The 12,345-nt window shown below is 40.1% G+C and overlaps 1 protein-coding gene across 1 annotated transcript in view; it reads left to right on the top strand.

Annotated features, from left to right (window-relative positions):
* Nucleotides 1-10,994, top strand: part of ap3m2 (adaptor related protein complex 3 subunit mu 2) — a 32,680-nt gene extending 21,686 nt beyond the window's left edge. The window contains exons 6-9 of the mRNA XM_028797601.2: nt 3,726-3,859; nt 3,949-4,156; nt 5,049-5,193; nt 10,350-10,994. Of these exons, the coding sequence (XP_028653434.1) occupies nt 3,726-3,859; nt 3,949-4,156; nt 5,049-5,193; nt 10,350-10,450 (588 nt within the window). The 3' untranslated portion in view covers nt 10,451-10,994. The remainder of the gene's footprint in view (nt 1-3,725; nt 3,860-3,948; nt 4,157-5,048; nt 5,194-10,349) is intronic.
* The last annotated feature ends 1,351 nt before the right edge of the window (nt 10,995-12,345 follow it).

Genomic DNA, 12,345 nt, shown 5'->3' with positions numbered 1-12,345 from the left:
GATGTGCTCTTTAACAACACTCAATTTTGTTCTGGGGACCTGGTGCTCTGCCTGGGATGTACAGTTAGGTCCATAAATATTTGGACAGAGACAACTTTTTTCTAATTTTGGTTCTGTACATTACCACAATGAATTTTAAATGAAACAACTCAGATGCAGTTGAAGTGCAGACTTTCAGCTTTAATTCAGTGGGGTGAACATAACGATTGCATAAAAATGTGAGGCAACTAAAGCACTTTTTTAACACAATCCCTTCATTTCAGGGGCTCAAATGTAATTGAGTTGTCCATCCATCCATCCATCCATTTCCTAACCCGCTGAATCCGAACACAGGGTCACGGGGGTCTGCTGGAGCCAATCCCAGCCAACACAGGGCACAAGGCAGGAAACAATCCCGGGCAGGGTGCCAACCCACCGCAGGACACACACAAACACACCCACACACCAAGCACACACTAGGGCCAATTTAGAATCGCCAATCCACCTAACCTGCATGTCTTTGGACTGTGGGAGGAAACCGGAGCGCCCGGAGGAAACCCACGCAGACACGGGGAGAACATGCAAACTCCACGCAGGGTGGACCTGGGAAGCGAACCCGGGTGTCCTAACTGCGAGGCAGCAGTGCTACCACTGCGCCACCGTGCCGTCCTAATTGAGTTGTCTCTGTCCAAATATTTATAGACCTAACTGTATATGTAGGAGACAGTGTTATGATTAGCAGCACACAAAATGGCAGGAAAGGTTAGTAGGCCTTCAAAAACCATCAGTCAGACAAGGCCTTCACGGAGTATGACCCCAAAATAGGCCTCGCCTAAGGTAGCCAGATCCTCAAACTAAACAGAAAAGCTTCCTGCACAAGCCAGAATGGGGCTATGGATGTAAAAGTTCAAACTACTCCAAATTACACAAAAATATCTTTCAGGGGAAGGAATACATTCAAAAACCTCTGAAACCTCTTGAAAAGCAAAGCCAACAAAAAATCTTCATAAATGAAGAATTTATTTACTGTATTTAAATAAAGGGTCTACAAAAATGGCCAAACAAGAAAAAAGGCAAGTAATAGACATGAAGGATATACCTAAAAAAGCAGCCCAAGGCAAACAAGTCCAATCCGCTGTCCAGAAAAGCGTAAGTCAAAAACAAGCAAAAATCCACAATAACCAGAAAATCCCATTCGATTCTCATGAATGATGATGCCAAGTCTTCAGTAATCAGTGAGCCTCTGAGAAACTTGATCTGTTCCACCATACTATAAACGTGGAGGGTGGTCCTTCTGCAGTTAGGTCATGGTGGCCCCACCTCTTTAGGTTCCACCCACAAAAAGCAGGAAATGTAACCTTGAGGCTCGAATATACTCAAACTAATAATGATACTTAAGCTAGGGAATAAGTCCTGACAGAAATACAACACATGTTTCTCCAACTGAAATATCATGGACACCCTGAAACTCCGCATAAAGGGTCCCAGAGTTACCATCAGAAAAAAAAAGAAGAATCGTGAGATCCCTGAAAAGGTAGCCAGGGGAAAGCTGCCTCTCTCCAAAATGAAAATAGCATCCTGTCTTTAGTTTACAAACTTGTAACTGAATAAGCCATGACACCTCTAGAACAATGTCGCCTGGACAGATGAGACCAAAATAAAGGGGTTTGGTGTTTATGTTCAACTCCTCATGTGGTAAAAAACCAAACACAGTGTATCAACACTGCAGCCATTAGGGTGATTTGAGGTTGGTTTACAGCCACAGTATCAAAATGCTTCTCAGTCATTGAGATCACCCATTATGTCCTCATTACACCCAGAGTATTTTAGAGAAAGATGTGACAAGATGGCGGCATGGTAGCACAGTGATAACACTGCTGCCTTATAGTAAGGAGACCTTGCTGTGTGGAGTTTGCATGTTCTCCCCATGTATTTCCTCCAAATTCCCAAGACAAGCTGGCTAGGTGGTTTGACGATGCTAATTTGGCCCATGTTCAAGATTCAAGATTCTTTATTTGTCACATGCATAGTTATACAGGACAACACACAGTGAAATGCATCCTGATCCGCTTATCAAAAACTGTGCAGAGTTAGAAGAATATCAGATTAACAAGAAGTCCTAAATTGAAAGATAACAATATAATAGAACATTAATAAATAAGTAAAATTAAGTGAAATAAAGTAGAATTAAGTGTTAAGGTGCAATAGTGCAGTGACTATTGTGCAAAACCAAAGTTAGAGAGGTGCATAGTTAAAGGACAGACAATTCCAAAACAAGGCAAGGGTAGACATCATGGTACAATTATAGTCCAGTCTAAGTATGTGGAGCGTCATAGATGAGATGGCATGTTCTGATTTAACAGTCTTATGGCTTGAGGATAGAAACTCCTTCTGCATCTCTCTGTCCTGGCCAGGATGCAGGTTTAGAGAATGGATGGATGAAAATATGATAAGATACAACTGAAATCTAACATTTACCTAAAAGGAGATGATAATCCCAAGAGCACCAAACAAATCTCTGCAAATTCATTCAACTTAATGGTGAATCACGTACTTAAGGACACCAGTGGAAATTAAGAGGAAGTGCACTTGGGACTGAAGCCAGGAAGCACTTCTTTATGCAAAGAATTGTGGGAATCTGAAACAAACTACCGAGACATATAGTTAAAGTAGAAACCATGACAACCTTTAAGAAGGACCAGGATGAGATATCGGGACAGTTTAGCTAATAACTAAACAAATGGGCCTGATGGACTGAATGGTCTCTTCTCATTTGATAAATTTCTTATGTTCTTTTGTATACTCTTATAGAATAAATTGCTTAAAATGAAAAGAATCAGAGTTTTGGAATGACCAAGTCAAAGTTCAGATGTGGACCCCATTGAACTGTTATGACAGGACTCTAACACAGCTGTGTGTAAATGAGTGGTCTCAAACATCAAGGAACAGAATCAGGGCTTTAAGGGATTCAGAATTCATCCATTACAATGCAGGATACTGATAGACTCATACAGAAAACTTCACTTTAATCTCTTCATAAACCTATCTTTTATTGAATTGCAAAGGATAAGTCATATCTTTTATATGTAATTTTTTTTACTAAAGGTTAGATTGATCTACTGTAATTTTAGGACTTGGTGAAGACTGGGCTGTGGAAAATTATGTTTGTACTGTAAAGTGATAGAATAGAAAGGGATACTAACTTTTTCACATGACTATGCTTTGCCAAAAGAGATATAGAAAGAAAACATAGCGTAAGATTCTGAACATTGCTTAATGCAAGTAAAGGTCACTGGTACTGAAGCCAATCCCAGCAGCACTGGGTGCAAGGCAGAAAAGAGCCCTGGACAGGGTGACAGTCCATTGCAAGGCCCATTCACATATGACCAAACTGGGCTAGTATGGAATCCCCTTCATGTCTTTGAGGATATGGGTGGAAAACCAGAATACCCAGAAGATACCCATGCGGGGAGGAGGGGGGTGCTGGGGTGGGAGGTGCATGAACACTCTACACAGATGATGACCAGGTGTGAGATGAGAACCCAAAATGCTGGATCTTTGAGGTACCAGTGCTGGCCAGTGATCCACCATACTGCCCACATAAAAGGCTGACCTGAATTGAAAATATTAAAGGGGAAAAAATGACATCTGCTCATTATGTGTGTTATACTGAAGGCTGAATGCTAAGAACTGCTGTGTCTGCCTGCTCTTGAATGGTTTCTTAATCTCATATCTGTTTGATTTAGAATCCCCGCCTTTTGGATGACGTTAGTTTCCATCCCTGTGTTCGCTTCAAGCGTTGGGAAGCTGAAAGAATCCTGTCATTCATCCCACCTGATGGCAATTTCAGACTGCTTTCATACCATGTCAGCTCTCAGAAGTGAGTCTTACCTGGCTTCCCAGATTTCCTGGTTCATTCCTTACAGCCTGTGAAAGATCACTTTAATGAGGTCTATTTGTTTTTCACAGTCTTGTGGCAATCCCTGTATATGTCAAACATAACATCAGCTTTCGAGATGGCAGTTCAATGGGGCGCTTTGAGATCACCATCGGACCAAAACAGACAATGGGCAAAGCAGTGGAGGGTGTACTAGTCACCAGCCAGATGCCCAGAGGTGTACTGAACATGAATCTGACAGCCTCTCAAGGAACATTCACATTTGATCCTGTCACCAAGGTGGGTTTCAGTACATTTTTGACTAGAGTTACAAGCTCATTCAGTGTCTAAATTGGCCTAATCTGCAAATGGATACTTGGGTCAGGTTAGGTCTGGGGAGCATGAACTGGTACAGTGCGTTACCGCACCCACTATACAATGAAACTGCTTAGGATCCCAGTTGACAACCCCCAAGGTTGACAGGTGATCCGGTCCCACCCTCTGAAAATGACCATCTACCTGCCTCAATTAGGTGTTATGTAGACATCCCCTTGGCTTGGAGTCAATGGAGTTAATGGAGGCTCTGATCAGGGAGCTCGAGAGACTGAGCGAGGAGTCTGAGTGTCTGGGCTTGCGAGTGTCCTGGATAAAAACCAAGATCCAGGCCTTTAATGACCTCTTGGGCACAGCCATCAGTAGTGTGTCTGTCTGCAGAGAGAGAGTGTCAACCTTGTCAAGAGGTTTACTTACCTTGGCAGTGACATTCATGTCTCTGGTGACTCTTCCTATGAAGTCAGTAGACAGATTGGGAGAGCATGGGGGGGTCATGAGGTCACTGGAAAGGGGTGTGTGGCGGTCCCAATATCTATGCAAAAGTACGAAGGTCCAAGTCTCTATAATCCTGGTGCTTCCTGTCTTTCTATATGGTTGTGAGACATGGTGGCTATCCAGTGACCTGAGATGAAGACTGGACTCCTTTGGTAATTTGTCACTTCGCAGAACCCTTGGGTACCGTTGGTTTGACTTTGTGTTGAATGAGGAGTCACTCACAGAGTCCCAAATGGGGCACATTACCTGCATGGTGAGGGAGTGTCAGTTATGGCACTACGACTATGTGGCGCGATTTCCAGAGGGCGATCAAGTTGTTGTCTTTGCGAAATTGTTCATTTATGTGTATATTTTCATTTTGCAGTTATTATCTTGGGATGTTGGAAAAATCAATCCGCAGAAGCTACCCAGTTTGAAAGGAACCATGAGCCTTCAGAGCGGTGCGTCAAAACCTGATGAAAATCCCACCATCAACATCCAGTTTAAAATCCAACAGTTAGCTATCTCTGGTAAGAATGACCTTCTATATAAGTCTTGCTTTTTTTAAGGATATAAGACGTTTATCAGGTTAGTTAATCCAAGGTGTACACCCTTAATCTGAGTTATAAACAAGGCAGGGATTTAGAAATATTGTAAATTAAGATGCATTTTTTTCCTCTCATCTCTGAGAACCGGTTTTCAGGTGTTTTTTGTTGCATATCCCACTTATTCTACATGTATATGGTACTTAGTGTTTTGTGATGATGAGGGTTCATTGGCTAGTTGGGTAGTTACATCAATTCCAATAGCAAGAAACCTCCCAAAAGGATATAGGGTTTTACATTGACACTATCGTCTAAACAATGTGTAAAAACGATTAAAAAGGCAAATTAAATGTTAGGAATTGTTGAATATAAATGAAGGGATGTTATACTCATGCACTCGTGAGACCACATCTGGAGTATTGTGTGCAGGTCTGGTCTCCATGCACAAGAAAGACATAGGAGCTTTGCAGAGGAGAGCATCCAAGTACATCCTAGGACTTCAGGACATGCTATACAGAGAATGAAATCTGTTTAGTCTCAAGCAGAGGAGACTGTGTGGGGACCTAATCCAACAACAACAACAACATTTATTTATATAGCACATTTTCATACAAATGATGTAGCTCAAAATGCTTTACATGATGAAGGAAGAGAAAAAAAGACAAAATAAATAAGAACTAAAATTGGGGAACACTAATTAAAATAGAATAAAAGTAAGGTCCGATGGCCAGGTAGGACAGAAAAAAAAAAAAAAAAAAAAAACTCCAGACGGCTGGACAAAAAAATAAAATCTGCAGGGGTTCCAGGCCATAACACCACCCAGCCCCCTCTTGGCATTCTACTTAAAATAAATGACCTAAATCAGTCCTCATTGCATTAAGGGTTCTCATGGAAGAACTTGATGATGATGGTCGTGTGTATTTCTGGCCTTTAATCCATCAGTGTAGGGACATCATGGTGCTTTGATCAGGTGGTGGTGGTGCAGATCGCCACCACAGAAAACCAGTAAATGAACAGCTGAGAAAGTAGGGGTTAGCATGGATTGTGGAGCCACCAAGAATGATATTGATAATTAATTGAATATACAGAGCATCAGGATTAAACTAAGATGAAGCTATGAGAAAGCCATGTTAAAGTAATGTGTTTTCAGCAGTGTTTTAAAATGCTCCACCGTATTAGCCTGGCAAATTTCTACCGGTAAGCTATTCCAGATTTTAGGTGCATAACAGCAGAACGCCACCTCACCACTTCTTTTAAGTTTAGCTCTTGGAATTCTAAGTAGACGCTCATTTGAAGATCTAAGGTTACGATTTGGAGTGTAAGGTGAAAGGCATTCTAAAATATAGGTTGGAGCGAGATTATTTAAGGCTTTGTAAACCATCAGCAGTATTTTAAAGTCAATTCTAAATGACACAGGTAACCAGGGTAGTGACATCAAAACTGGAGAAATGTGTTCGGATTTTCTTTTCCTAGTTAAGATTCTAGCAGCTCCATTCTACACTCGTTGCAATCAATTAATGTCTTTCTTGGGTAGTCCTGAGAGAAGTGAGTTGCAGTAATCAGGTCGACCAAAAACAAAAGTGTGAACTAATTTCTCAGCATCTTGCAAAGTTATAAAAGGTCTAACTTTTGCTATATTTCTTAAGTGAAAAAATGCTGTCCTAGTAATCTGATTAATATGTGATTTAAAATTCAGGTCAGAGTCAATAGTTACCTCTAAATTCTTTACCTCCATCTTGACTTTTAATCCTAATTCATCAAGTTTATTTCTAATAACCTCATTATATCCATTATTGCCGATCACTAAAATTTCTGTTTTCTCCTTATTTAGTTAGAGAAAATTACTACTCATCCATTCAGAAACACAAGTGAGACATTGTGTCAGTGAATCAAGAGAGTCGGGGTCGTCAGGTGCTATTGATAAGTATAGTTGTGTGTCATCAGGATAGCTGTGGTAGCTCACGTTATGCCCCGAGATAATCTGATGTAACGGAAGCATGGAGATCGATAAGAGCAGTGGAACCAGGATAGAGCCTTGTGGAACACCATATAGAGTATCACGTGTCTCTGAAGTATAATTACCATAACTAACAAGAATTTTCTACCGGCCAGGTAAAAATAGGCCTGAAATTTTCAAAAGCAGAAGAGTCCAGATTATTTTTCTTGAGCAGGGCTTTAACTACAGCAGTCTTAAGACAGTCTGGGAGGACCCCCGTATGTAATGACGAGTTTACTATGTCAAGAATACTATCAATTAGCACGCCGGATACTTCTTTGAAAAATCTTGTTGGTATTGGGTCCAGGACACAGGTGGAGGGTCTCAGTTGAGAAATTATTTTATATAAATCGGGTAAATCTATCCTGGTGAAAGAATTTAATTTGATTATCATGGAGTACCTGGGTTTAAGAGGATCAGTGTTGGGGAGATGTAGTATATTGTTACTAATGTCATTAATTTTATGATTACAAAAAAAAAAATCCAGGTCTCCAAAATCCTCAAAGGCATTAATAAGGTGGATTCTGGAGAAGTGTTTTAACTTGATGGTCTGTCTGTCTGTCTGTCTGTCTGTCTGTCTGGATTAAAAAATGTATGTGCTATAGCCTCATGTACACACACCAGTCCTAGCACATAATGTCACAGGCATTGTATTGTGTAAAAGTAGGTGGAATTGTCAGACCTTGTCGTTTTGTCACATATATCTGTTTGTGTATCTGCATGTCTGTATGTCTGTCTGTACAAACATTTAGCTTGAATTCCCAGTGTGTCCTGGGAAATTTTGTTCTTTACCTCATAATCATTGTAGTGGAAATGAGGCTTTGGTTTTATTATTTTTAATTAAAATTCTTTACTAGCACACCCCATCACTGGGAAGAATTTTCAGGGATACTTGTGATTTATTAGAATCGCACCTTAAATACTGTTGTAGTTTATTTGTGCTTATATAAGTAATTTTCACATATTACATTTTTAGTGCTTTACATGGTAACTGCATACAGGCAGTCATGCCCACCTGATTTCTATTTGTTATTTTGTGAGGGTAAGGATTTCTCTGTAAGGTCCCGAAACAAAGTTTTTAAAGTGTTTGTTATTTTGAGGTGTTCTTTTTTTTTTTAAGAATATGGTAGTTTGCTATTCAGAAACAGGTGTGTTTCACTTATTGTAGTATCAAAACAAGAAGTACAAGTTGGGCCTGTTTATGAGCATTATCTGTCTACCATTATTTAGGCAGTGTCTGCTTTCTTCAGTTCTCATTCAGCGGGTGTGTCAGAAAGGCATTAAATGGGTGTACAGTGGACCAGTGGTGTCCTCACAGAGGAGGGCAGGAAATGGTGGCAGCATCTCTTCATATTTAACACCATCTCAAGATGTTTTAAAGTGTAGTTAATCTGTTTTTGTATTTGCACAGCTTGAACACTGACTGGTTAAATGACTTGTTTATTGTCACAAAGTGAGTCAGTGGTCAGGAATGAAGTAGAAAACTTGTCTCCTAGTATAGTGTCTTTTCAAAACAAAGTCATTCCATTCAGAAATGAAAATCACACTTCTGCTGATTGCCTATAGCCCACCTCTATCTTATAATGTGTCAGTCTGTCTGGTAGACAGTATGACTGCCCCTAAAACTCTACAGTCTTATCACTGGTGGGTTTCTAAACTCGCTCAGTTTTATATGCATGAATCAAGGGTGAAAAATGACATGGCCGTCATGATTTTTTTTTCTCCCCTCATACTTTATGAATGACATTTCCAGTTACTTTACTGATAGAATGCAAGTGTTTATTTGTACATCTTCAGCACTGACATTTTAATAAACTCACTTAGGGTCCCTCGGTGAATCATTGGTGTTGACTGAACCCCCAAATGTGTGACTCATGTATAGTTCCTCCTCATAAGGAACACCATCCCAAAGAGTTTGCCAGAACAGCTCAATTTTTCTCCAGTTATGAGGCCCCAGAGAGTCGCACAAGGTTGAAGGATAAACCAGCAGCGTTGGAGCAGAGAGCTGCTGTGCATTACAGTGAAATGTAGTCTGTAGGCTGTGCTGTCTGTAGCATTCCTGATTTAATCACTCGAACAAAGTCAAGGCCAAATGTTTCAGCTTGATATGCCAGGCCTCACCGCTCATCAGACCAATGGCAATAAACATTTTTGTTCAGTCCTATACAATTCTGGATTTTTATGATTCACTCTAAAATTTGTAAGGCCCATTTACAATTATGCCACTTGTTTAAGAGAAATTGTGTGGCAGATTGTGTGAACAAATGAATTTGACAAAGCATTTTTGACTGCACATTTTCTGGATTTGCCAGTGATGATAGTCATCACATTATTCCCAAACAATTCATGGTGTGGCTGGCTTAGATAAGTTCACAGAGCTGTGTGTGCACCACACAACTGCTTGTCTCTCTGGTGCTTTGCACAATTGTGCCACATTCAGTGCCATTTCCCTCTTGATATCCATGTCATCCTGATCGTGCCCTCCCTTGAAGTTCCAGTCACATCAAAAGCATATAGTTTCAATTCATAAAATTGTGAAATGGCTGTTTTTCCACAGCTGTAATAGGAAGTGTTGAGGGAAAGGGAGTATGCAATTTATAAGAATGCTGACATTTACTTCTAGTACCGAAAATCCTGAAATGATGGTACCATACTATGTTAAAATTTGGGTTTTTCGATACTTTTCTTGTACCGAGTATGTACTTGTATACTGCACAACCCTAGTTAGCACTGCTGGCTCACAGCTCAGGTAACATTTTTGGCCCCAGTAGTTGGTCCAGCAGAGTTGGCAGATGCCTTCCTAGCCCTCAGGGACACTTAAAGACCATCATGTTGTTATAATTGCTTCTAAACTATAGTTCAGTTTCTCCTTCCCCTATTAGTTTCAGTGTATTTCAGAGTTCATCAAACTTCCCAGCGTTTCCATGTTTTCCACCAAACTCAAGGCGGAGTGAATTAATTACAGATTCTCTTATCATGAATAACTGTATAAACCCCATTTACTTTTGCATATTTCACTCCCTTTAATTGTATATGTGTCCTTTGGCATCAATTAAAATGTAATACTAAAGACGTCCCCAATTTTGTAATTAACAATTATCAACTATTTTTCTTGGTTGTAAACTTCCCTTTTGGTTTTTTGTAGGACTCAAGGTGAACAGACTTGACATGTATGGAGAGAAGTACAAGCCATTCAAAGGAATCAAGTACATGACCAAGGCCGGGAAGTTCCAAGTCCGGACGTAAGACGTGCCGTGGAGGAAGACCATGAGAGAGCGGGAGAGGGAGAGCGTGATTGGACTCCTTCCTCATCTGCATGATTCTCCCCACTATGTATGTGGCTCCCAGAGAGAGGAGGCATTTGTTTGTGCGTATGTCTGTGTGCGTGCACGCGTGTGTGTGCCGTGTGTGTTAGTGTCCCTGCCCTCCCTCCAGCTCAGAGATGGTTTATGATGTCTTAGCTGGTGAAGCACTAAAAGGACGTTGTGAGCTTCTGGGCTCGGTGTGTTTTCTCCTTCCATTTAGGATCCGATTGTGTTGTGAACGGCTAATGGTCACTGATCTCTCCCAGATGCACGGCCGGTACCAATTTCAGCTCATACTGGAGATTCTCTCGGGGTTCTGCATCTTTTCAATAAGTGAGACATTCCACTTGTCAGAAATTTTTAATGCAATGAAGGACTTAACCATTCTTTGTGTTTCCTATTAAAACATAAAATTTTGTGGATTCCCATCACTGCACTACCTGCTCGCACACCCTATTTGCTGTTATATAATATTTCTTTTTATTGGGTGCTGTTTGATATTCCTGGAACGGTTGCTTTGTTGTGCCATTTTTGTTCTGTGGTGGGGTTCTGTTGTATATGGTGGGAGGCGTAAGAGCCATTAGCACTTTCCGCACTGACTTCTTCATTGCTTCCATAAACCTTACAGTAAGGAAAAAATCTGCAAAATAAGCTAGATGGAAAAGGGAAGTGAGACTACACACTGCAAACTTTCCCTTTAAGTGGAAGACTTGGAGAGCAATGTAACAAAATCAGCAGGATAGCAATTTATATTATAAGATGTAAATGAATGAACAAACAGAAAAATTGTTTACAATTACCGTGACAAATTTGAAATCTGCATTTCTGGTGAAATTCACTGCACTTTCTGTGTGCTGCAACATTTGAAGTCACCAGTGGCTATTCAGCCGAGGTCACTGTATTGTAGCCAGCCTGTTGTTGTGATTTTGAACTGCCCTGTTTCCAAGTCTATTTAGGCCTTACTTTCCTCAGAGATTTAGTAGACCTGATTTCAATTTTACTTTTTTTATTTTTACCATTTTTTAAAAATTAGTCTTAGAGCCTAACACAGCATTGTGCTGCTTACAGAAGGATAAAAAAGGATGAGAAATGGATGGGGACATAAATCAGTTTTAAAGCAGAAAAAACAGGTCAAAAACTAGCAGGTCAATTAAATCTGTTACCAATACCTAAACGCAAACCGAAGTCAAAGTCAAAAAGCGGTCCTTAAACATCTCAAACCAAGAATTGACAATAATTACATGCACAAACACAAACACAAAACGTTTAGCTTATCCACAATCTCGGATGACGAGAGAACTATCACAACTTTCAAGACTGCATTTCCTAACAACTGGGAGTTGCTTCTAGGTAAGGAGAATCCCAAAATAGTCACACTAAATGGTACAAAGGAAATAATCAAATAAAAAGTAAATTGCAAACATCACCAAGTAATGATAATTTTTGAACTTTCAGATGTCTTAATTGAGTTTGTTAAAATAATTTTTTATCCAACTGTTCCTTGGCTTCTAAAAATTGACTATTTTCTTTGAAATTTAGTGAACCCGATTCTCCATTTTGCATTTTTGATGCACTTCGGAGGATAACTCTGGCAGTGTGCTGCTAACAATAGCAGAGAAAGGATGAGAAACGAGCGAGGAGATGAATCAAAGTCTGAAGCCAGAAAAAACGATTGAAAACTAGAAGGTCGAATAAATGTGTTACCAATACCTAAATGCTAACCGAAATCAAAGTCAAAAAGAGAGTCGGAAAAGATTTTCAAGCCAGAATTAACTATAATAGCACGCACAAAAACTTTTAGGTTATCCACCATCTTGGATGAAGAAGTAACCATTG

This window comes from Erpetoichthys calabaricus, chromosome 1 (assembly GCF_900747795.2).
Source record: "Erpetoichthys calabaricus chromosome 1, fErpCal1.3, whole genome shotgun sequence".
NCBI classification, from domain to species: Eukaryota; Metazoa; Chordata; class Cladistia; order Polypteriformes; family Polypteridae; genus Erpetoichthys; species Erpetoichthys calabaricus.
This window is presented reverse-complemented; position numbering and strand designations above follow the sequence as displayed.